The sequence below is a fragment of the Stigmatopora nigra genome, chromosome 3, assembly GCF_051989575.1.
Source record: "Stigmatopora nigra isolate UIUO_SnigA chromosome 3, RoL_Snig_1.1, whole genome shotgun sequence".
NCBI lineage: Eukaryota > Metazoa > Chordata > Actinopteri > Syngnathiformes > Syngnathidae > Stigmatopora > Stigmatopora nigra.
The window spans coordinates 346,404-372,619 of NC_135510.1; the positions used below are offsets into that span (position 1 = coordinate 346,404).

The window sequence follows — 26,216 nt, forward strand, 5'->3', positions numbered from 1 at the left end:
ATTTGCCTCAGTCTTGGACTGGTCTTTTCATTTGAGGTCTGGTGTGACCACAGGTTGTTGCCACTTTGATGCATAACACAAAAAACGGTATTTTCCTGAGTTTTATTTGCTTGAATTGTCATATAAAAACATTTTTCGGTCGTTTAGAAAGCATAGAGTACTTCGGACAATCGAAAACAAATGTTAGCTACTTCTGTCAAATTCGGTGTTTTGCTTAAGTTTACCTTAAGCCTGCAACACTATATGAACGAAATCTTTTCCAACGAGAAGACACACAGAAAAGCAAAAAAAAAAAAAGTTTTACTATAAATGTTAAATGTTTAACCCCTTGTGTTTTTTGTTTATTTATTTTTTACAGATACGACACGATGTTCCCCTCTGTCAGGTTTAAAGCAATAGACTATGTCTTCGAGGTGGGTTTATATTAACAATACTTTTAAGAACATGCAAAGCAATCATGTACACGTATTTAAGAAGTAATTAATATAATATGTCGGGCCAAGTGGTTAACGGGTCGGGCTCACAGTCGGTCCACCTGTGTGGAGTTTGCATGTTCTCCCTCGGAGGGTTTACTCTGGGTACTCCGGTTTCCTCCCACATGATTGGACACTCTAAATTTCCCCTAGCCACGAGTATGAGTGTGGATGCTTATTTGTCGCCTTGTACTTTGCAATTGGCTGGCCACCAATTTAGGCTGTCCTCCGCCTCTGACCCGAAGTGAGCTGGGGTAGGCTCCAGCGACCAGAGTGAGCATAAAGCGGTTCAGGAAATGAGATGAGATAAATTAATTTTAAATTGGGGCTTGAGTGGCCTGGCGGTTGAGCGTTTAGTGCCTCGGCCTCAGAATTCAGGGCTCCTGGGCTCAAATTCGGGCCGGTTCACCTGTGTGGAGTTTGTGTGTTCTCCCCGGGCCTGCGTGTGTTTCCTCCCACATTTCAAAGACATGCATCGCTGGTTGGACACTCTAAATTGGCCTTTGTTATGAGTGTGAGCGTGAATGAATCTGTTTCCTTGTGCCCTGCGATCGGCTGGCCAGCGATTCGGGGTACCCCCTGCCCGAAAGTCAGCTGGGATAGGTCCAGCACCCCCCGTGACAGTTGTGAGGATAAAGCGGTTCAGAAAAAGAATGAATGAATGAATGAATAACAGCTCGGTGAACTGAGTAGTTCGCACACTGGCCTCACTGTTCTGGGCTCGAGGGTTCGATGCCTTGTGTGAGTTTTCACCGGTTACTACAGTTTGCTCCCTCATCCCAAAAACATGCCTGTAGACTGGTTGAACTCTCTAAATTGCCCTTAGGTATGAGCGTGGTGGTGAATGCTTTTCTGTCTCTTCGTGCCCTGCGATTGGCTGGCCACCAATTTAGGGTGTCCCCGCCAGGTGCCCCAAGTCAGCTGGGTTAGGCTCCAGCACCCAGGTTCAGAAAATGAATCAATATAAAATTTGCTTTCAGGCCAGCAACAGTATAAAAGTGACGAAGAATTTGTTGGCACTACCCACACCCAACTTAACTTTCAGAGAAGACCATTATCTTCACAGTTGCCCCCCGGGGAATGTTGCCTACAGGATGTCATGGGTCACAGGTACACTTACAATATGTTTTCACAGAAGTTTGATCACATAAGAATCATTAAAAATATATCCTGTAATTGTGTGTGTGTTTTTTATGTTTAGAGAAGCCATTCTCCATCTGCACCCTCAGTGCTTCTGTTTTGGATGACTTCAGACGAATAACACAACACAACAACTCCACAGAAACGTAGGAATCTTTCAAATCAGAGGCTGTCATGAAAACCTATAAAACCATGTAATAGGAATGGGATTTGTTGTCACGTCTTAAACTTTCATGAATATCTTTCCTTCAACATATCTAGCTTATGTGGGTGGCCTTTTTAAATTCCAATCTTTATTTGTATTTATTTATTTATTTTTCAGTGATCTACTGCTAATCAAAGCAGGCAATCAGCAGGGTCTTGAAAAGACTAACAAAAAATCTAATAATAAAAAAAATCTTAAATCTAATAATTTGAATTTCATGGCTTCAAATGTCTAAAATGTATCTTACATGTCATAAAATATCACAAATACCAATTAAAAAGGATTTAAAATTTAACATACATTTATTTAAAGCTTAAAATTCAGTTTTACTTTTAAATGTTTCTATTTATGAGGATGATGTAACATAACTACAAAGCAGAACTACCTGTCAGAATTTAACGAATGCCAGCAGTTTTTGCTGTGTGCCATCATGAAAATTGTGGGGCTCTCATTTTTTTTAAGCAGGAGAATTTAAACAATTGGTGGCTGACAAAATAATTATTTCCCTGTGTAGGTATGTTTTAATTCAATGTTTGTGTATGGTATGTGTTCAAGGACCTTTGTTTGCAGTTATTTTTAGAAGCCCAGTTTTGCTCCACTCTAGACTTGATGTCCCTGGGAGTATAAAGTACAAAACGGAGAGCCCAAGGACCTTTCCTGAGGAATTAACAAAACTTCTCCACTGGAGTGATGGGTCGTGTATGGAGTCCTTTTTCCAATTGAATGTGCAGACGGAGCCTGCAAAAAGAAACAAGGGTAATAATTGATTAAATACTCCTTTTAATATATGCATTAGAATTCTTTAATGTTTTGACTCAGAAATACGCCAAATTAAAGAGGCGGTGAAGTAATTTTCAAATATTTTGAACAGTTTTATGCATAAAATAAGTCAAAATGAGAGAAAAGTTCAACATTGCTCTCATAATGATGGAAATCTGTCAAGAGCGATCGCACTAGTTCAATCACGAGATGGACACAGAAAAGCAGAGGAAAGTGAAAATACAGTAATACCTTGGCACACGAGTTCCCAAACATAAGGGTTGAGATACGAGTAAAATTGTGACAAATTTTGAGATACGATCATATGAGTCAGCCAGGTGGCCGAGATGTGAGAGGCCGCTAATGATAACGGCGCGTCTTTCTCACTGAATCTCCCTTGTGTAAAGATATCTACAAGCACTGGACGGAGTGTTATGATTCGTGTTTTTTTTGTGTTTGTCAGTGCAGAATTAAGGGAATAACAATTGGTCCAAAGCAAGCGGGTCCAATGAATGGTAGTGCAAAGAAAAGGCGTATGATGACAATCGAATCAGTAAAAAAATTATTACAAAAAGAGTAATAATACATAAGTGGACGTCTGTCATTGTCAATGGCACTCAGTAAAAATAATTTATTTGAATTTGGCAGATATGTTCCTGCCGGAAGAAATCATAGCTACCAATTTTCTGCCACACTTCAATCATTTGCCCTCCCTGAAGCACATGCTGTCCCGGCTGAAGACCATACTGGTGGTCGACCCGCTTATTACCTTGAGTGAAGTCTTGGTCACACAGCAAACAATATTAGGATGCCACGAAAGGTAAAAGTACTCATGCCACGTCTTAAAGGGAGCTTGGTCATTTATTCTGATATAGTAATGTAATTCTTTATGTATGATATAACCAGTAAAATTCACACCACTAAAATACTGTGTACTCAACAAAGGATATGTAACAGCAGTTACTACTGTTTACTACTTAGTGCATCCTGTGTTTATTTTTCAGAAGAATTTTGAGCGTTAAAGGAAATATGCATATTTGATACATTGAAACTGGGTGTACCAATACGTCGTATAGCTAAAGGCCAGCCTGCAGAGAAATTAACTTTCATTTTGGGGCACATGGCTAATGGGAATACAAAATGAATTCTCTCTTATTTTCTGAACCCCTTTATCCCCTCTAGGGTCGCAGGGGGTGCTGGAGCCTATCCTAGATGACTCTGGGAATTAATATAGATATAGTGGCTTTGACAGTAAAAAAAATCGTTTCTTCTCCTCCTTCAGCCATTGTGGGTTGACAAAACCGCTTTTAAATCAACACAACCATATATTTGCTCGTGCAGCTCACTCCAGATACAGTTTGGTAGCTCTGGCAAGTCTATCCCTATCTATCACTAGCCAATCCTAGTTGGTGAAAGCGATGACATATCCCTATGCCTGCGAGAAGGCAATGACGTATCCCTACGCCTGCAAGAAGGCCTTGGTGTCACCAAATCAAATTCTGATTGGTTAAAACAACAGTCTTATTGACGCTTGTTTAATGCAGTAGAGCCTGCAGAACTGATTGTGAAGGCCTTGAGGCAGACTTTTGAGCCTGGCAACAAATAATGGCTGAAATTTGATTGGTTAAATGCTACAATATGAAAACACAAGCAGTGCAACCAGGGGGAAAGCAATGAGAGAAAGCTAACAGACAATTTGGAATGATTTAAGTATTCATGGACAAAATATAATTTATGATTCAGATATCTCTTAGGCCAGCAGATATATATATATATATATATATATATATATATATATATATATATATATATATATATATATATATATATATATATATATATATATATATATATATATATATATATATATATATATATATATATATATATATATATATATATATATATATATATATATATATATATATATATATATATATATATATATATATATATATATATATATATATATATATATATATATATATATATATATATATATATATATATATATATATATGTATATATATATATATGTATATATATATATATATGTATATATATATATATATATATATATATATATATATATATGTATGTATACGTATACACATACACATACACATATACATATACATATACATATACATATACATATACATATACATACACACACACACATACGCACACACATACACACACATACATACACACACACACACACATACACACACACGCCACATTACTAGTGTTTTAATTGCTTGTTTATTGTCAACATTTGCAGCTACTGTGCACCTAATGGCTGGCTCAACGATGTAGAGCACGTTGTGTGTAACACAGAGACATTTTCCGAAGAGTCACCAACTGAAGTAAAATAAAAGTTTAAAGTTTTTATTCTCTTGCCTGAATAACTGAAAAACATTATTTACCCTTGATAGTCTTTGCTGTTACCCGAGCTTCTGTTACCCAAGACGACTGCCGATCATACAGGCAGCATTTCAAGCATTCGTCATCTTCTGAACGTTGGTGCTGAACAGCTGGATGAACATTTTCTTAATTTACAAGACATTTTTAAAAGTATAAGAAAGGCTATTGAGTTTTAAAAATGTGTTTATTAGGAAATATACAAATGACAATGTTTTGTCTTTTAGATGATCCGCCATTAGTGGAGATTTCACAGTTTTCATCGGTAGAGAAAATCAGCAAAGATGATTGGACCGAAGACAATTTTCCAGGTTGAGTAGCAAAATTCAATTCACTCTCACATTACAACAAACAAGCCACTGTTTACAAAATCTACAAACAGGTCAGAAAACATACAGAAAACCATTGAACAATGTAATCTGTGTACCTGTGTTGATGTAGCGCTGAGCAACACCAGCCGTGCAAGTGATGCAGAGAAGAGACACACAATATTGAGTGACCAGTAGTGCAGTAGTTTTAATAAAACAAATGTACTTATGAACAGTGTTGTTCAGGTTACTTTTGAAAAGTATAGAGTTATACAGTGGTACCTCGACATACAAGTGGCCCGACATACAAGAAATTCGAGATACGAGTTAAATTTTGGGCAGATATTTATCTTGAGATACGAGACTAATTTTGATATACAAGCAGACAGCGGACGCGAGATGCTGCTCATCAGAACATCATGGCGACTGTCTGTCTCCCCGTAACACCCTCGTGTAATGTCTGTGGTCGCAACTCCCTCTTTGTAAAGTCTCTGTGAGCACTGGTCGGAGTGTTGCATTTTTTCAGTGTTTGTTTTTTCCCGTCAGTCATTGCGAATGGCGAGGCCATACACGAGTTATATATACTACTCGTTGACAAGTGGTCGCACGTTATCCTATTGTGAGGACATTTGTATGCATAATTTTTTGGAATATTTTGAAGGGAATACAAAAACTAAATCTGAAATTCAGGGTGGAGGCGGGGCAAACAGAGTCAACCCGGCCGGTAAAAGAAAGGTATCAAAATGTAAAACAAAATTAGTATTAAGTTTAGTGTAAAGTTAGATTAAACTTATTTTTAAGTGTGTCTGCATCGCAATCCAAGTTCATTTAAATTTGTTTATGTAATATTACAATTTGCCGGTGCAAAAAGTCTCCCCCACTCACCTTGGTGCTGTTGTTGTTGTTGTTGAGTCACTACGAGCGCCTGAGGATTACCCTCAGACAGCGCTAGAGCTGCCACTGGAACGCGGATTAGTTCATCCGGGGGGTAGTCGGAGGTGAGGGGCAGTCAAATATCTCCGGCTGGATGAAAAACGTAGGGTGCCACGTTCCTTGTTGGCAGCTCTGAGTGGTATTTGTTGGAATTCGCAGGCCGCGGCGAGCGGCCTCTCAGGAGACACCACGTGAAGGTTTCCAACTTTGTCTCCCCCTTGGTGCTGTAGTTGACTGAGCTTGATTCCTGCACCACCAGTAATGTTTGCACTTCTACCTTGAAAAGTTGAGTTGATTTACAGGTAGGTGTTATTTCCTGCTTGGCATTGCTGCCTGTCACACCTCCTCCAGTGGCCACGGGTCAGCTACACGGTCATCAGCCAGGAACCATCCATCGTTCATTGATGTCTCGCTCCTTTAATTCTGGAACATCTCACACTGCCCTTTTCTGTACTTCCTCAGGCTGCCTCCAGACACATCTGCGTCGCTCAGGAGGCGTGTTGTTGACAGCCCGACGTATCCTTGGCAGGAAACCTCGACTGGGTAGATGGTGCACTTCCAGCCATTTTCTTGGTCTCTGCTTGTGGCTCTGTTCTGTGTAAGATGGTTTGGGCTGGGTTTTGGTGTTCGAGTGGGGGCTCAGCCGCTGCCGAGGAGTTTTCTTATTCTGCGCCTTCCCAGCTTTCAGCAACATTGGGTTCTTTGGCATTTTTTTTTTTTCTACCCGGCTCCTGGTCCCTCTTTTCTCACCCGCTGCCGTGGTGCAAGGTCGCTGTTGGCCTCTCTGATCGCACTTCATATTCCCCTGGTGGATTTGTAGTCGCCTTTACACATCTGCAACCACATTGTCGGAGGATCTTTTTTTTTACCTGGAGTTCTGATATGCTTGTTTTATTTTCCGTTGCCATAGTCAATCCCATGTGGTCCGTACTGTTAGGCCCATCTTCCATCCTGCCTGTTGGAAGACCTTTGGGTTGTTTCTACGGTGAGCACGGATCAGCTGCAGGGTCACCAGGCAGGAACCACCGCTCATTGATATTTCGCTCCTTTATCCTTCGCTCCCTTATCTTTTCTATATTTTGAAATAAATTACCGTATCCACGTTCGCCTGCGTCGTGACGTCACGGCGCACGCAAGGGCGCCACTTTGTTGTCGTGACATCATCATGTCAACAACCATCAAATTGCAGTTTTTTGCAAGTCGTGTTTTTATGCGCATATAAGCCAGACACTCAATGTCTCTCCTCTTCTCTGCGCAGCAACAATCATATGGCTCGCAGTAAATAAATTATGTAAATAGATGTCTCCTAATTTAGGCAGTTTTGTGTATCATGGAACAAAGGGTTTTGGAATATTGAGTATGAAGAAGCATTCATAATTAGAGGTACCACTGTATACATACTGTATGTATGTGGCTTTCAAATATATACTTGAGCTAATCACATCATCACAGTTGTCTTATGTTATTTTTTCCCTTTAGAAAGGATAATGCATCCCACGAAACTAGATGTGCTTTTGATTCCATCTTCTGCCGTCAGCAGTTACTATAGCTGCCGTCCAAGTGTATGTAATCTGCAGAAGGAAGTATTGTCTACACAAGGCACAATGTTCGTGAGGATCCTGCAATCCATTTTTATTTTAGAGCAGGGGTCTCCAAACTGTTCCACAAAGGAACGCAGTAGGTGCCAACCAAACAAGTCAACACCTTTTCACCAATCTGCTATGACACTACAGTGTAATACTTCATTGCAGACAGGCGCTGCCTGTTTTAGCAGAACCCTCATTGGGTAAACTATGATTTATGTTGATCAATTAGATGAAAAAAAACTGAGCTCATAGCAGCCCTTGAGGATCAGTTTAGTAACCCCTGTATTAGTTGACTTGCCACTGTGACCTTTCTGTATATCACTTTCATAGCTGTGCAATTGTATTTTTCCTGACTTTTATCCATTAATTTTAGATCTTTGGTGTCAGACTTGGATAAGATAGAATCTACAGTCTGGTTGGCTGAAAAGTATCCTGGCAATCTGCTACACTTGATGTTTGAAGGTATACCCAATAACTTGTTGATGAAATAAATAACCTCAATTGAGTAAAGCCTTAATGACTGACTGAACAAATGTTTTCTCCCCAAATACGAATCATACATCTCCCAATGTATTTTTGTACCGATTTGCATGAACTATGGGGATAAGCAACTTTAAAACAAGCAAAAGTTCATTAATATTTTTTAAATTCCTGTACTTTATTGTCACTTTATTTTTTTGTTTAATGGAATCAACATGAAACAACAAATTTATAAACCACATGACTTGGCTGCAAGTTCTAATCATTTGTTCTAATCTAAATCATCGAGATGATTCAATTTTGCAAACATGCTACTAGTATTCATCACATCTCATTTTCTGAACGACTTTATGCTCACTAGGGCCGCAGGGGGGACTGGAGCCTATCCCAGTTGACTTCGGGCCAGAGGCAGGGAACACCCTGAATTGGTGCCCAGCCAATCACAGGGCACAAGGAGACAAACAACCATTCAAGCCCACACTCACACTTAGGGGCAATCTAGAGTGTCCAATCAGCCTACCTCACATGTCTTCTTTCTAGCGCCATCCGTGGCAGCCAATGAGTTCAATAAGTGCTTTATAAAGGGTTAATGCTTGCATCAGGTGTCCTAAATGTTATTCCCATCATTTTAATGTGAATTACTGTATGGGGTTTTCAACTGCATGCATGAGCACATAATGCATTAAACTAACAAACCAGATCAGTGTTCTCCATGTAAACAACTCAACAATTCACTCTTTTTTTGTCTGACAGAAATTGATTTAGAGGAAGCAGCCTTTGACTTCCAGCCCTTGAATAGAGCCTTGAATTTAATAAACCTGAAAAGTTTGGTGCTGGAAATAGAGACTGAAGCAAGTTTTGGTAATATCCAAGAGTCTCTAGAGGCGCTGAGCATCAATGTTTCCACTCATGAGGAAGACCATATGTCGGAGGAATTTCAAAAAGTTCTTCTAGAACCTGTTGAACACTGTAAGTTCTCTGCATTTTGGTGTTGCATTTATCATTACAGAAAAATGCTTGGTCAATCTCTCACCTCATGCCGTTGACTTCCTACAGTTTTTTCTTGTTTTACGGTGATTCATCAATGTTTGCAGCAATGTTGTTACTAATCCTCGACTTCAAGGCTGTTGAAACTGGCCCTCAAGGGATGCAGTGGGTGCAGGTTTTCATCCAAACTGATGGAGAGCATACATTTTAAATAAATAATCAGTTGATCGCCATCAGGTGCTCCTTGTTTCAACAGAAACATGATTGTTTTAACTGTCCACGCTAAATCAGGTGGAACGAGAGCGACACTTACTATGGCCTTTTGGATAGTTTGGAGACCGTTCCCCAAGTTAATGCTTCATAACTTCCAGCGTAATTCTACGTTTTTGCTCACCTGTCTCAGATACCAGCTGCCAACTGAGCTTACAGAGGGGAGAATGCCAACACAACAGCACAGGAAGCAGCAGTACAGTTATTCAAGTCCAAGCTACTGGTATGACTAAGACATTACATCAAAAGCCTTTATTTATGAAGTTACTTACAGCACAATCATTTAAAAGATAATGATAAAATATTCCCAACTAAAACAAATAATGACAAAATGACAGAATTCTTCTAAATGAAAAGTTAGTGTAAATAGTAATCCCTCGCCATTTTGCGGTTCAACTTTTATTTATTTATTTTATTATTATTTCTTAAGTTCATAAAAGTGTGAAAATCCATGCTGTAACTCACAAGCGGAAGCAACTCCCGTCTTCAGCTTGCGACTAGGATTCAGCACTGAAAAAAAAAAAAAAAATTCTTTTAAAGGTCATAAAAATGTAGAAATCTACGTTGAAACTCATAACCAGAAGCCAATTATTTATTTATTTATTTTTAATAGTGGTGAACTTACTTCGCAGTTTTTCAATTATCGTAGCCATGTCTGGTCTAATTAGAATTAAGTTTAGTGTAAGGTTAGATTAAACTTATTTTTGAATGTGTCTGCATCGTAATTCAAGTTCATTTAAATTTGTTTATGTTATATTACGATTCACCGGTGCAAAAAGTCATTGTTTTTAGTTCATTTCAAAAGGAAACGTTCGTTCGAGTTGTTAGGGCAATTTCCCAACATCAAAATAATCTTCAAGCAGAGAGACATCAAGAACAGAATAGTTTTAACTCCATCGGCCGATAGGAGTGGTAAAATGGCAGGTCGCTTCCAAGATGGCCGCTGCTCGCTTGATTGACTCTTGTCTCCACTCCGCCCCTCCGAAGGAGGAGGGCGAGGACGAACAGAGCATACGTCCGTATTGCAACTCCCCTCTTCCAAAATACAACCTCCTACCTTTGTGTGGGAGGGGTTTTATTGAAGGTAGGCAGACAAACTTTAGGTGGGAACAACATAAGGGGAGGTGCCATATACAAACTATCCTAGTTGCTAAAGCTTAAAGGATTAAAGAATATAAGAGAAATACAGTCCATATTTCACACGAGTTACGAGAATCTCGAAATACGAGCTCAGTCCTGGAACGAATTAAGCTCGAATCTCGATGTGGTGTTCGGACGTTTGTTCGCTGGTGTTTTGGTCGCCGCTCTTTAGTCCCCGTTGGTCGCCGTTAGAGCTATGGTTGTCCAATGTACTTAGATATTAAACCCTAACTCTAACCCTAACGCCGACCAAAAGACCGGCGACCAAAAGGGCGGCCACCAAAAGACCGGCGACCAAAAGACCGGCAACCAAACGACTGGCGACCAAAATACCAGCGACCAAACGTCCGGTCACGCTCGATGTACCACTGTAATATGTCTGTTTTCATATGCCTATAACTGGAATCTTGAATAAATACACTAATTGATAATTGTACTTCTCTACTTATATTTTTTGTATAGGTGAGAAAACATGTATGGTATTTTGTATTAATATGGGTGATCCTACGTGGCGTTTTTTCGATTATCGCGGCCATGTCTGGTGTACATTAACCACAATATTCGAGGGATTACTGCAAAACTTTTTTTTCGTCCGATCAATCGGTAATTTAGGGGGATCGAGAACATAAACTGGGCCAGCTGGTAAGTATTCCATTGTTTTGAACATTTTATTAAGAACTGCCTGCAAGGATAAATGGTACAGAAAATGAAGGAATGAATGCTTTGACCAAAAGGATGTGTTGCCAAAGAAGACTTGTTAACAAAGACATTAAAACCGAAACAACAAGACTTTAGCCAGCTTTGTTGGCCTGGTGTCACCAAAAGTGCACAAGTGTAAAATCCCAAAATTAATATTTTCAGAAACTAATTTATTCGTATTTCAATTATTATGCTTACCTGTAGAGTCATGAGGCGTAAATATAAGATATTTACCATTCAGTAGGCGAATATTGGGTCCGATATGCATTTGTGTGGAGCTCTCTCTTTCTTACTCCTTTTCTTCTTTCCTCATTTGTTAATTGAGAGGCTCTCGTGTCAGACACTCTTTATCTCTCGCTCATCTCAACCTTGTTATGGTGATTCTGTGTTAATATTCTTCATTAAAGTGGGCAATCACACGACTCGTGAACACTTTTGCTGGATATTTTTTTCTACGAAGGCAGAAAGTTTTTGGGAATTTCGGCAGCGTTTCTTAGATTTTTTTCTGTTGCAATGCTCGCCCATTCCGCCTCATTCGCCTTCTCGTTATATTACTCCTGTCTTTCCGAGTGTTCCGTTAACTATCGAGAGTTCGTTTTTATGCCCCTCGTCCAATTCGCCAATGTTCTCACCGCTGACCACTTCTTTTCATTCACGCTGGTAATTTTCTTGGGAGGCATGATGATAAAAACAGAAGAAGCTGCTTAATCCACGCTTGGAAAAACTCAACAACAAAAAACATCATCAGAACTTTGTGACAACAAACGGCAGTCAAAAGCACAGAAGAGAATCTTGAAACATAGGTAGTGGTTGTTGTGAAACAGCCACTGAGAGCCCAGTAGGGTTTAGCAAGCTTAAGTGAGAATCAATGGATCTGCGACAATTTCAAAATAAAATAACGAATAAGGAAATGCATTTACTTTTTGGAGGATTTCGTAACTTTGATCCTGTTTCGTATCTTAAGGAACTCATTTGCATATGAAAGCTTTTGTAACCTGAACATTTATTATGAGAGGCATTCATAAGTAGATGTATGACTGTATTATATATATTTTTTAAATGTATCACCCAGACAGTCAGCGTCTGGCCTACGACGAATTGTTTTCTTTGGCCCAGCCATTTCTGTCCTGTGCCAAAAAGCTTGGCTCTAATGTTCCCGCCTGGAGGGACTTTAAGCACCTGGCACCGGACCAGACGCGGGATGTCCTCAAACAGCAGGAGATTGGTCTACGCAAGAGGACACCAGTAGTGGAAGGAGGTAGGGCACGTGCATGAAAGAAGTTGATGTCAAATGAATGCAAACTGTTGTTGTGGTGCTGTGTATAGATGAGGCGCAACTGTTCAATACAGTGCTTGTCATCCACATGCTGGTCAAGGCCAAGGAGCTGCTGTTGAAGTGTCACCTGAGTGCTGCTGTGGGTTAGTAAGAGCATTTTGGCCTCAGTTATTCAAAGCAGGCGTTGGCGACCCATTGCTTGGCAGTCAGCAAAAATAATTTATATTTTATATATATATATATATATATATATATATATATATATATATATATATATATATATATATATATATATATATATATATATATATATATATATATATATATATATATATATATATATATATATATATATATATATATATATATATATATATATATATATATATATATATATATTTATATATATATATTCCTCACAAAGGTCTCTGAACCACTTATCCTCACAAGGGTCACGGGGGCTGCTGTATCCTATCATGCACCAGGCAGGGGACACCCTGAATCAGTGGCCAGCAAATCGCACGGCATGAGGAGATGGACAACAATTCACACTCGCACTCATACCTAGGGGCGATTTAGAATGTTCAACCAGCCTATCATGCATGTTTTTGGGATGTGGGAGGAAACCCATGCAAGCCCTGGGTGAACACGCACGAAGGTCCAAACCTGGGATTGCACCCTCAATCTTAGAACTGTGAGGCCGACGTGCTGGTATGTACAGTGTGACCCAAAAAGACGCGTACCCATGAAAATTTCAATTTTGTACACTGGTATGATTTTGCCGCAAAATAGATCTCCAGGGAGAATATCTTCTGCTGATTTGTCCAAGACATTTTTGGTGCAACTATAGCTGAGAACGATCATCCATAGGTCCACCTTTCACGTCCTGCAACAGAAAAGACATTCGTTCAAAAATTGATTTTTTATCAAATAAAATATGGGTACGCATCTTTTTGGGTCACCTTGTATATTCAATCCCCCGTACCGCGCATCTTTGCAAGGCTTGCCGGGATTGCTGGAGCATATCCATGCGAACTTTGAACAAAAGGCCGACTACAAATTAGACTAGTCGCCAGTCAGCTATAGGACACACATGGAGACACAACCATTCGCACGCAAAATCATACAACCCCTGAGTGGGAATGTTTTGAAACTCCTTTGTCTCCTTAATAATTTGGGACAGTGCATTTTAACTTTCTATTTTTGACAATTCCATAAGATAATCACTGAAAATTATGGTGAATGCTGTTTTGCAATAGATATATAGAAAGATCACGGGAAAATCTAATTTGGAATACGGAGTATTTCTGGAATATTAGTCACATTTTTTTCATAGTTAGGTTGTTGGTGCGATTTATACTCCAGTGCGACTTGTGACATCGTCAGCTTTGTCAGGTTTTTAAACATTTATGTGGGTTTTTGGAAACAACACAGCTACAAACAACCTGGAAAACCTCCACCCAAAACTTCCACACGTCTGTTGTCATCCCCCCCCTCCCTCTTTTCACTCTGACGGTTCATGAACAGTAGGAAAATAAAACTTCAATGTTAGAACTTCCCTGTACCAGATTGGGTATGTTTTAAAATAGGAAAACCCAGCCTGTAAAATAGTTTTAAGTAAGAAAGTGGGAGAGGGGGTTCAATGAGTCAACATTTTAATTTATGTGGCACTTAATGCTAACAGTTAGAAATTTTAATGATGTTGGGATAATGGTCTCCTTGAAAAGTATAATGAAGTTTGAGATTCCTACTTTAGATTACCTGAGCAAGTCAACGAAGAAATGCCCTGACAAAGATCTGTGTCTGCTGTTGAGGAGGCTGCATGTCATCCTACACCTAAGTTGCAGGAACAACGAGTCCAATATCAAATTGCTGAAATTGCAGGATTTGGCCGTCGCATGGATACACAATGAAAAAGTTTGTATTTGAAGTAGATTTAGTCACAACATCTTACACAACCTTACACACTGTTTTTGTTTTTCTGCAGATTCTTGTCATCACATCACTTAACTATGGCGAGAGCAGCTCCACAATCATGCAAGTTTTGAAAAAAGTGACGTGTAAGCTTTAGTAATTAACTTCTAGTATATTTATCATTTCTATAATTATGGAAACAGGGAATCCAATGCAGCCAAATTTTCAATAGATGGGTATATTGCTAACTGATCAACTTACCCACTATTTCACATTAGTGCTTTCAGGTGCTTGAACCTACTGTACTGGAAGTTTGAAATTTAAAAGAAAAAGTATTTCATGAGTCCACAGTCTTTTCAATTACTGTAAATGTGTATCTAAAAAGTTTGGCAATATCATAACTGCACTATTTTAATTTAACAATACAGTAGCCCTCGGCTATAATCTTACATACAGTAATCCCTCGAATATTGTGGTTAATGTAGACCAGTGATTTTCAAACTTTTTTTGGCCACCGCCCCCTTCACCGCCGGGCCAAAATGCCAACGCCCCCCTCTTTACCCCTTTCCAACGAACGCTAGAACGACTATATTGCTAAATGTCACAAGAATTGGTTGATTCTTCAATCACAAACAGTTTGAAGACTAAAAAAAACAATTTTAATAAACAAAAATGGTTATCATTTATTCTTCACCTCGAATCATAAAAATTGATAGCTGATGCATTAAGCCGGTCGCTGTGCGCATACGTCTGTGGTTAAGCGTTGCCGGCGCGCTATTGTGTGCTCCTCTGCGGCTGACTGGATGGTGGTGGTTTCCCCAGTCGCCTGCATCGACGATAAACTCGCGACAATTAGTGATATACGGTATATGCGCGCTGCTTGTGAGCGCTCGAGCAGACAACGTTTCTTGTTTCAATAAAGCTTGTTTTTTTGTCGACTTTTTATTACAGACAATCAATTTTTCCGGTCTTTCTACAAACACCAACGTCACATTTTACTGTAATTGCTCCATCGCCCCCTTCACTATTTCAACGCCCCCCATTCGCCTGTTTATTCGTCAGCGCCCCCCTGAAAGTTCACACCACCCCCCGGGGGGCGGTACCGCCCACTTTGAAAACCACTGACATGGCGGCGATAATGGTTTCCTACTCTTTTCTGATCTGTAAATATTCACACATTTTTAAACTTTAACTGGTCTTTTACAATTTATGCACACAAATGAATGTTGACTAGATGTCAGGAGCAATGGTAAAGTGTGACTTGGGCATGAAACATTTTTTGGATTTAATAGCATACCATTCGTATATTGTTAGCTAAGTCCTACTGTTCTATATGACTAAAGCTGTATACAGTGACAGTCGTGTGACACATTTTATCTGTTTTAGCAGCGGTAAGTGTCGTTCACCCCAACAACAATGAGGGGAAACTAAAGGCTGCCATTGTTGTCAGCAGGTAGGTTGATAACATTTACAGTTGTAAAACACCTCTTTTTTCACTTACATATATTCAGGGTCCAAAATTAAGAGGGTGGTGTCTTTTCCAGTGATGCAGTGATTTAAAAAAACAAACTTATTTGGATCAGCCTCCAATTGGAGGATATTTTACTCTTACCCTTCATATTTTAATCTTCACACAAAATAAAAAAAATAAAAAACAAACACCCTTTCTAAGTAAAATGAAATAGTTCTTTTTTTCAAGGTAAGCCTGTCCTTTTCAGATTTTTAGATGTGGAGAATGAGAATCTGAGTTTTACAGGCTGAAAAGTTTTATTGTGGTACTTTAAAGTTTTGTTGGAAAGTGGCAAACCCTTTAGAATTGTTCAGTGTCCCAATTTTGTATGAAAAATGTGAGGATACACAAAAATGACAGAAAGTTATGAGGACATGATTTATTAATGTCTTTAAATTAATAAATTATTTGAAAATGTGCCCTGCACCTCTGAAATAGTTCCCTTTGCAGCCGTTATTATGGGACACGTAATACCTGTGTTCGTCCGCCAGATGGAAGCAATAGCCCTGTTTACCAGGGCCGAAAGCCGTCCACTTTGTAATACATTTTAACCTATTACCTGTGCCCTGTGTGAAAATATGTCCCGCTTTGCATTTGGCTTCTTGAGTGGTTCTGCCACAGCCCGGTCATTTCGCCATAAAAAAGGGTTAGCAGCAGGTCTACCAAACTGTTAGGTATATCTTAACCTGCAAAATACCTGCGCATAAAGTACAGTTAATTACATTAATTGGCTGCGTAGGTAACACAAGTTACACAGCCAATCAATGTCGTTCACTTTTAGTCAAGCAGCGTAAGTAAACATGCATGGATGGCATGAACCGCGGTATATCATTGGCTGAGCACAGTGGTAATTGTTTATTTTTTTATCCGGAGCTACCGTTTGTTGTCGCTTTTCGGTGACAGGATGCCACTCTTTGAGTTGCATTACAAAATGACACAAAAAATTGTAATGTGTTTATTTATTTATTTATTTTTTACAATTCAGGTTGGATTTTGCCTAGCATGTTTGCTCTTCGCGGGGAACACAAGAGTAGCAATTGGGCAAACGTGCAATTTAGAGGGAACGTTGCGCTCATGACTATTTGACTGGGGTGGTTTCACTGATCGAAGAATCACTAATATTAAGTTACCTATGAACGTACCTGTGAAGGTGTTGAGTTGATGTCAGAAGAGACGAGCAGTACCAATTTTTGTGCATTTTTCACCCAATCACTGACCACTTGCTTGTTTTCTAGACAGTCCTCCTGCACACACTTGTTTTGAAGAGGGATCTTCTGCACATGCTTATGTTTCCTAAGTTTAGACATACATGTGTTTCACTTTAAAAATGTGCTGATGTGCTGATGTCAAAATGGGTCACGTGGTGAAACAAAATGGACTGACAGTTCTGGATTCATGTCAGGTAGAAACCAAATAGAGCCCCGCACTCCCCACGATGAGTAACATAACAGCAACAGCAAAGAGAAAGAGCCCAGCGATGTGGCCAGAAAGTAAAGTAGAGAGTCGCTATACTTTCAAGGACAAATGCATTTATTTTTAATTCTTGCACAAGAAAACCCTAACTTTTATTATTGTAAAGAGTTAGTTTTGGTGAGAACGTGAATAGTTTTTGGTGTACTAGTTCGTTCCCCACAAAAGTCCCTCAAGATTTCATTTATCTCCGTGAGTAAGGGTGTGAGGGACACTTAGAGTGTTCCGAAGCTCGGGAAACTTTACAAAATTGCATTTCGGAGAGTTTGAATGAATGGGTTATCAGAACCGCTCTGGACATTTAAATAACGTCACACAAAGGAAAGCATCCAAAACAAATGAGTTTTTCCACTCCATTGCCGTAGGAGGAGAAAAAGGCAGGTTGAAGCAAGATGAACGTTGCATGCTCGCTCCATTGTCTTGATGTGCCTCCCCTCCTCTCCTGGAGGAGGAAGGGGCTGACGGACAGAGCTAGCTCTGTGCGCACGTCCCTCTCGTAGTCTTCTTCGTGCCAAATCCTAACTCCTACTTCCGCCTTGGAGGGTTTTATTGAGAACGAGAGCACGTGACACAAAAGTAGGCGGTGACAGGTGAAGGTTTGATGTATAGAGACCAGGTCAAGTGAGGTTCATTACCTTTGTGATGAATTATAAAATTGGATTTAAGTTTCCTGGATTCGTTTTAGAGCAAGTCCTAGAGGACAACCTTGTTGGTGTGAGCCTGGTGGCTGGTTGTCCTTTCTATTAAGGTCGGCTGCCCAAAAAGCCTATTTTCTATTGGGTTACCACCCATGCAAAGGAGGTCAGAAGCATAAAGAGCTAAGTGGCACCTGAAGGGAGGGACCATGGCGATTTTATCATTGGCTACAGAAATTGAATTCTAGAACATGAAAGCCTTACCTGTTGCGTGAAGTAAAGATGTCCCTACAGGACACGGTTGAGCTAACCTCCACACACAGGATGGGCTCTGGACAACTCCTTTTAGAGAGGTTGAAGCCCTATTAAGGGTTATCCATGGTAAGAGGACCCAACAGGTGTAGGCATATGTAATGCCTCCCACGATAGTGCCTATATGTCTGGGTTCATCAAGGAGGAAGAGATTGTGGTTTTCCTCCGCCTTAAGATCTGACACTAACTGTTGTGTGCACAAATTACGGCAAACGGCAACTCAAAGTGCCCACCCTTCTTGAAGTCCGTGGAGAGGTTGCTGTAGAACGCTCCGATAATCAGTGGGGCCAATGCCAATGAGACCAGGAAATGATGTGCTTAACACCACCATGTATGTGCTGTATTGATATGTTGTGAGCGGAGTAGGTGAGAAAAATATTTGATTGGAACGGCCAACATTCTATTGGAAACATTGTACAGCAATGTAGAGTATACATATATGATGACTTTATTTGTTCTATACAGTGTTCAGGACAACAGGTTTGTACTTGTGTACGAGCAGCATCTGGGCCCTGACTTCCCATGGAATCTTTTCTCACTGGTAGTGGAGTACGACTGCCTGACCCCATCGCTATGGGCAACCACTTGCAAGAATAGGAGAGTTCCGCACCTCACGTTCGACACTGTGCTCCCTAACAGAGGTGAGTGAACACTTGTGCCTCGCTCTCCCCCTTTCTTCAGTGGTTCAGTTGGTTATTTCCTTTTGAAAGCTTCTACAGATGAGGAAGAGGGTCTGGAAGACAAGGTAGCATATCTGGTGTTAGTGACAGATACGCTCCTCAACAACCCAGCTTTGCTACAAACACTGGAGTCCTCGTAAGTGTTGCTTATACAGTACTACGATATGAACTTAATGCGTTCCAGGACCAAGCATGTACCCTCAAGCACCCTCAAATACATGTTTCAAATAGAAAATAATTAAATACAAATTAATCCGTTCCCACCCGGTTAAAAACACCAAAAACAGGATATTTTCCTCTGTTTTAGGTATAATATAACACTGCTGGAAAGGAGCCACTGCATGTCCGTGCAGTTGCTTGGCATCACTAATCACTTCTCTGTCATCACGGTCGATGAGAGTACAGCCATTGTTGTTCAGGTGGGCAAACACATACCGAGCTTCAAAAGTATTGCAACTTACCTACGTGTGCTTACTTTCTGTGTCTGTAGGATCAGGATGCGATGTGTGAGGAGCGAGCCTATGAAGTAGTTGTGAGAGGCCTCATTGCTCTGGCATTGCAATACAATCGCTGTTGGATCATACTTCACTGCCCTGACTGCAAGGGGGGAGGGTCAGTTCTCATGTTGAAATCTCTCTGTAAGTTAGCAAAGCAGTGGCCATTACATTAGCATTTTGCATTGACAAGTTCTATCAGAGTCACGGAAAGGCATTGCAATGAACATCCAGGCATCCATTATCTGACACTTATCCAACGTTGGGTCCCAGTGGCAGTACCTAGATCAGGGATACATGAACTTCCTGAGCCACAGTTCAGGTCTTCCATAGGAGGTGTTCCCAGGGCTTCCAAAAAAAGTTATTCTCCCCAGTGTGTCCACATGCTTCCTCCCAGTGGAACGTGGTCATAACACCTCACCAGGGAGACATTCAAGAGGCATCCTGACCAGATGCCTGCGCCACCTCAATTTTCACTTCTCAATGCAGGGGAGCAACAGGTCTACTCCTACCACCTCCCGAATGACCACGCTTCTCACAAAACCCAATCGCACCGCACTAGGAGACGGAAAACCATTAACTTTCTGGTTCGTGTAATGTAAAATTAAGTAATATAACAACTTTTATTTTGTACTTATTTACCGTGACCGGACGTTTCGGCGATGGACACTTGGTCGCTGGGCAGTTGGTCGAGCCGTCATTTTGTCGCCGGACATTTCGACGACGGACAATTTGTCGCTGGAATACAATTCTCAAAATTGTATTCATGAGAGAGAGAGAGAGATTACTGTTGAGAGCGGTTAACCAGATAATCTATCACTCTCAAAAATAGAATCTTGAGAGAGATCGAGTTTGTCCTTGCATTGACAATGTCAGAGCATTAATATCTACATATCTAATATCAAAATTATCAATAAATTGCGTATTATTAGCGTGTCAATTTATGTGCTCCTGGGTGACAGGAACGGAACGTCCTGTTCTCGTGTGTGTCTTGACAAATTTGCCTCGCCCGTGCTCATCCCACATTTTATACTATTATTGTCATGTCCCAACACCTGTTAAAGTGGTTGTATCTGAACTTCCACCTACTCCTCTGATACACTGAATTATATTATTTTTAACCCTTAAAGAGCACTCATCGGCTGCCATTGACGGCGGTAGACGGCCGATTCATGTTGACTGTGAGTTGCAGATGCTATTTCTGTTATTAGAGCTCCATCTAGTACATATAGAACGCAACGTTCTGATACGGTTAAATGATTATAATTTTGAAAGCGAGTGAATCCGGCGCCGAATTATCCGTCAACGAAATGTCCGGCGACAGATCCGGCGACAAATTATCCGCCGACGCAATGTCTGTTCGACAAACTGTCCGGTAACCAAACGTCCGTTTAGCGAAAAGTCCGGACATGAAGTGTCCATCGACCAAGTGTCCATCGAACAAGTGTCCATCGAACAAATGTCCATCGAACAAATGTCCATCGAACAAGTGTCCATCGACCAAGTGTCCATCGACCAAGTGTCCATCGACCAAGTGTCCATCGACCAAGTGTCCATCGACCAAGTGTCCATCGACCAAGTGTCCATCGACCAAGTGTCCATCGACCAAGTGTCCATCGACCAAGTGTCCATCGACCAAGTGTCCATCGACCAAGTGTCCATCGACCAAGTGTCCATCGACCAAGTGTCCATCGACGAAATGTCTGAGTACCTTATTTACTTGTTCTCAAATAGTGTTATTTTAATCTCCTAATATTACGCCAAAAGTGTTTTTGTGTTCGTAGAGCTTGCGTCGACAAAAATGGAACCCTGTGAAACCAATCAACTTCCGGTTCATTTAAGGGCTTTCGTTTTGTATTATTACGATATTTCTCTCATAATATAACAATTATATTCTTGGAGAATTACAGTGTATGACCTAATTATTGAAATGTTGCTGTTTTAATCTCATACTATTATGACTTCTTTTCATTGTATTTTGTTTTTTTTTCTTTATTTGGACTTTTGTTGGTTTGAGGTTCCAGTAATCCATTATCTGGTCTTTTTATATATTTATTCCAAACAATGAAGAAAACATATTTCCACCACCTTGGTATCATACATACAGTATAATTTGTAACTGTCAAGAGCAGCTTGTTTTAACTGAAACATCAATTTAAATTGTCTCCTGAATCCTTTGGAACAAAAACCTACACTCAGTGCAGTCCATGAAAACTTGTTAGCGCAGCAACTGTTAACATCTACTGGATTATCAACATTTACTGATTTCATGCATGACTGTCAGTGCAGGTTCTCCAACAACGCCTCAAGAAACTTGGCGGCGGTCTATTCTTCATTGGTACTCTTGAAGCTGGAAGACCTGGATGTCAAGGTTCCGAGATAAGGATGTCTAATTTGTTTGAAATCAATAAGTAGAATGTTACTGTTGTACTTATACAAAAGGTGCTGATTGCAACCAAAGTGTTGGAGGTGGCCAGGTGGGTCAACCGGATCTGCTTCCTTAGCCTAATGTCCAGCAAGCATGATATCTCCATTCACCTGGAGCGGGATTGGCTGTCGATTACACCGTCACTGGTGAGTTCTATGTACATTCTTCACATTGGCTAATGGCTTACATTTCCCTCTTTGTGTCTGGCAGGAGGAGCAATGCCTGTCAACCTTCCCCTGTGTCAACCCTTTAGTGGCCCAGCTCATGCTCAGGAGGGCACCATCATTGCAATGGCTACTGTCTGCCCCACTTAATCAGATAGAGGAAATGTTGCCAGAAGTGCCGCTCAAGATCATCAAGGTAATATACTTGAAGAACCACTAATGTGTGACGTAATTAAGTACGTATACATAATTCTGATTTTTTTATGCCATTTTTTTTAGCTATTTCGAAATGCTACCTTAATGTGTGAAGCTCAAATGGTTCGGTCGGGTCAAGACCCAGACAGCGAAAAGATCACCTTTAACTGCAACCTCAAGTGGCCGGACCAAAGCTCACATCTTCATGGATTCTTTGGAGCTCAGCAGTTGAATTACAGAACCAGCCAGGGGATTGTGGTAGCAGGTTGGACGGACCCAGCTCAAACAGTGAGCAGGGTGGTCAAAAGTGGAAGAAGTACACAGTTGCAACAACGTTTGGGCTACTCAGTCACTAACTTCAACCACCTCACCGTGCCTTCACAAATACAGCTCGAGAAAGGAGGTTCGACCAAAAGTGGTTTGGACATGGAGAGTGGATTGTCTGCTGAATATGAGTCAAGATGCTGGCTGAGACAAGAGAGGAAGAGGAGTGAGCAGATAGCAGGCTTGCCTGCAATGGGTGAGATATAGTGGTACTTATATGCATTAAGACAATTGGTTGGGAGATGAGAATGAAGGAAAGATAAATATGATTGTTTGGTGGTTGCGCTGTGGATTTTATTGTACTTGTGCTATGTGCGGTGGTGTGTGGAGATGTACCCACATGCAGGAAAGCAGGCGGACTCGGGGCGAAATAAGGATGTGCTAACGGGGTCTTCAATGACCAAAACTTGTTCTCTAAAAATAAAATGTATAATCCAAACAATAGGGAAAACTTAACAAAGCAAAAACCAAAGAACAAAACTAAACCTGAAGACGTGGGGAAACGATGAGCACTGGATATGAACTGGCAAACGTACATAATCAACAGACATGGGGAGGATGCAACAGACTTTGGGTGACAAATAATAATAACTACTAGGGAGGATGAGGAAGCCGCACACCAACAAAAGGCAACATAACGAGAGACAGAAAATACTCACATGAATGCAAAAATACACAGGGATTAAGTACACAATTTTACGCAATAATACAGACAAGCATTCAGGAGCAAATGGCAGCCACAACACAAGAACACAGACACAGCAAATTGGTCAAAGTCGAAATGTCGTAGACCAGTGACATTGTGGCCCAAGGACTCCTGTATTTTATGTTGTCTTATTGTCTTACTGTCCTACTTTGTTGTCTTGTCTGTATTTTGTGTTGTCTTACCTTGGTAACCTACCTAGGGCCAATTTAGAGTATAATCAACCAGTCTATCATGCATGTTTTTGGGATGTGGGTGGAAAATGGAGCGCCCGGATATAACCCATGCAAGCCCGGGGGGTGCATGCAAACTCGACTAAGTAAGGACCCACCTGGGATCGAACCGCTGATCCCTGAAATGTGAGGTGATGCGCTCACATTCACGGCAGTCGTTGTGTAATACAAATAATGTGACTTAATATATAACATTAGGTATTAGGGGCATTCGGAAGTTGCATCTGATAACTGATGCTTTTCACGTCCAGGTTTCAGAATTCAATACAATTGAATTTTCTGAACCGCTTTGTCCTCATTAGGGTCGCGGTGGTTGCTGGAGCCAATCCCAGCTTTCTCCGGGCCAGAGGCGGGGGACACCATGAATCAGTGGCCCGCCGATCTCATGGCACAAGGAAACGGACGATCATGTAGACTCACACCCATACCTAGGGGCACTTTTAAGTGTCCATTCAGCCTCCCATGCATCGTTAATTAAAATTTCCTTTTTGGGGTGACAAAATAGTCGTACTTCTACTTACGAAATTAATTGATTCCAGAACTATTTTCGTAACTTGAAAATTTCGTAAGCAGAGGTGTACTTTATATGTAAATTCACTAATTTGTATGAAAGGTGTGAGGAGAAACACCTGTGCGCGTTGCGTTTGTACGGTTTTTAATCGGAAGAGAGGATCTTGAAACATGGATAGTGGTTGTTGTGAGACAGCCATTTGCATTGAATTGAATGCTTTTATTGTCAATATATGAAATAGAATCAGAGCGATGAAATAAGATTCCAGTAGAGGGTAGCGGTGTCCTGAAGTGAGAATCAATGCATCCATGCCAATATTTTCTAACTAAAATAACGGATAAGGACATGCATTTACTTTTTGGGAGATTTCGTAACTTGGATCTTTTTTGTATCACCCATTTGCATATAAAAAATGGTGTAACCTGAACATTATGTACCTGGAGGCATTTGTAAGTAGAGGTGTGACTGGATAGTTAAAGCAGTTGATGGTAGCTTACAAAAAGATCTTGGCCAATCATCACATTCATATGCAAGCACCTGACACTTTCCACTCGTTTATACATGGATATGACATGGGAAAATCAAGCATGTTTTAGATAAAGTGATGTGCTTTTTTATAACAAATTATCATGAAGAAATGGGAACAAAGCTGAGAGGATATGTGTGGTGGCGCCGCCTCTCGGAGGCGCCGCTGTGATCGTTGAAGCAATGTTGTTCTTTTGTTTTCTAGATCGTGCAATGGTGTTTTGATCAGGGAAGATGAGATGAATATTACCATTTACTAACACATTATAACAGTGTCATTATTTGTGTTTTTCAGCAGTTACTCCTCTGAAGAAAAGCCGGCTGAGCTAAGAGATCTGAAGCAATATCTCAGAACCCAGCAAGTTGTTGTAGGGTTTGTCTTTCAAAACCTTCTTTCTGGTGTTCAAAATGTTAATAGCTATGTTTCTGTCTCAGTAAGATATTCAAAATATAAATAAAGGTAATGGTGATTTTCGTGGAATTGTTTCCTAGACTAATCTGCAACAGCCTAATGAGTAGAAAATAAACAGTAACCTGTTACGTACACTTTGGCTGTGTTGTGGAAAGGAACCCAGGAGCAGGCAACAAAAGGGAAGTTTTTGTGCACAACTTAAGGTTTAAATGTAAAAAATACTACAAAATAACATTACAAACAATCAAACTGGGGGGGAAAAAATAACAAAAATACAAACTTAACTGGGTAAGAGGAAAATGAGGGAGACACAAACCGACGAAAGGCAACATAACTAAAAAAGTTACGCTGAACAAACGTGATTTAAATACACAGGAGTTGATGACAATAACAAACACCTGGGTCACACAAGAGAGGGAAATCCAGAAAGCATCTGAAACTCATACAATCACACAGACATGAGACACAAAGAAAGACTCAACCACCAAAACTCCAACAAAACATGACCGAACAAAACCAAAAGAGAAGACTGAGGAGCAGGTGGTTGCTCAGCAGAGCTACGTATATCCCCATTCATCTGAATCCAAATATTCAACTATCCATTTTCTGAACTATTTATCCTCACAAGGATCGCTGGGGTGCGGGAGCCTATTCTGGCTGATTTGGGGCACCAGGCGGGGGACACCCTGTTTGGTGGCCAGCCAATCGTAGGGCCCAAGGTGACGAAAAACCATCCACGGTCACACGCATACCTAAAGAAATTGAGTGTTCAATCAGCCTCCTCTGCATGTTTTTTGGGATGTGGAAGGAAACCGGAGTACCTGGAGAAAACCCACCTAAGCCCAGAGAGAACATGCAAACTCCACACAATGAGGACCGACCTCGGATCAAACACTCGATCCCAGAACCGTTAAATTTGTTATTCCTTTTTCCCTGTGTGTGTGTGTGTGTTTGCTTTTCCCCCCTTGTGTCCCTCCTGGCTACCCTTTTCTTGTTGTTGACCAGCTTGACAAGCAGTGCCTCATT

At 40.6% G+C, this 26,216-nt stretch overlaps 1 protein-coding gene across 1 annotated transcript; it reads left to right on the forward strand.

Annotated features, from left to right (window-relative positions):
• On the forward strand, window positions 1-25,259 carry LOC144194131 (uncharacterized). The gene is made up of 27 exons (XM_077712982.1): window positions 1-87; window positions 359-413; window positions 1,454-1,583; window positions 1,675-1,759; window positions 2,423-2,574; window positions 3,226-3,397; window positions 4,862-4,946; window positions 5,016-5,154; window positions 5,229-5,312; window positions 7,722-7,848; window positions 8,202-8,290; window positions 9,062-9,277; window positions 9,699-9,788; window positions 12,477-12,662; window positions 12,731-12,823; window positions 14,437-14,597; window positions 14,668-14,740; window positions 15,981-16,047; window positions 18,987-19,162; window positions 19,232-19,337; window positions 19,509-19,620; window positions 19,692-19,813; window positions 21,985-22,066; window positions 22,138-22,269; window positions 22,334-22,483; window positions 22,567-23,002; window positions 25,074-25,259. The coding sequence occupies exons 2-27, from the start codon at window positions 369-371 to the stop codon at window positions 25,106-25,108; spliced, it is 3,345 nt and encodes a 1,114-aa protein (XP_077569108.1). The 5' UTR covers window positions 1-87; window positions 359-368; the 3' UTR covers window positions 25,109-25,259.
• Window positions 25,260-26,216: the final 957 nt, after the last annotated feature.

Excerpts from the sequence above, each read along its gene's own strand:
- LOC144194131 (XM_077712982.1), top strand. The coding sequence starts at position 369 with ATGTTCCCCTCTGTCAGGTTTAAAGCAATAGACTATGTCTTCGAG. Across the intron at positions 19,338-19,508 it reads CTACAAACACTGGAGTCCTC|GTATAATATAACACTGCTGG; the intron begins GTAAGTGTTGCT and ends CCTCTGTTTTAG. Across the intron at positions 19,814-21,984 it reads CCTGACTGCAAGGGGGGAGG|GTTCTCCAACAACGCCTCAA; the intron begins GTCAGTTCTCAT and ends CTGTCAGTGCAG.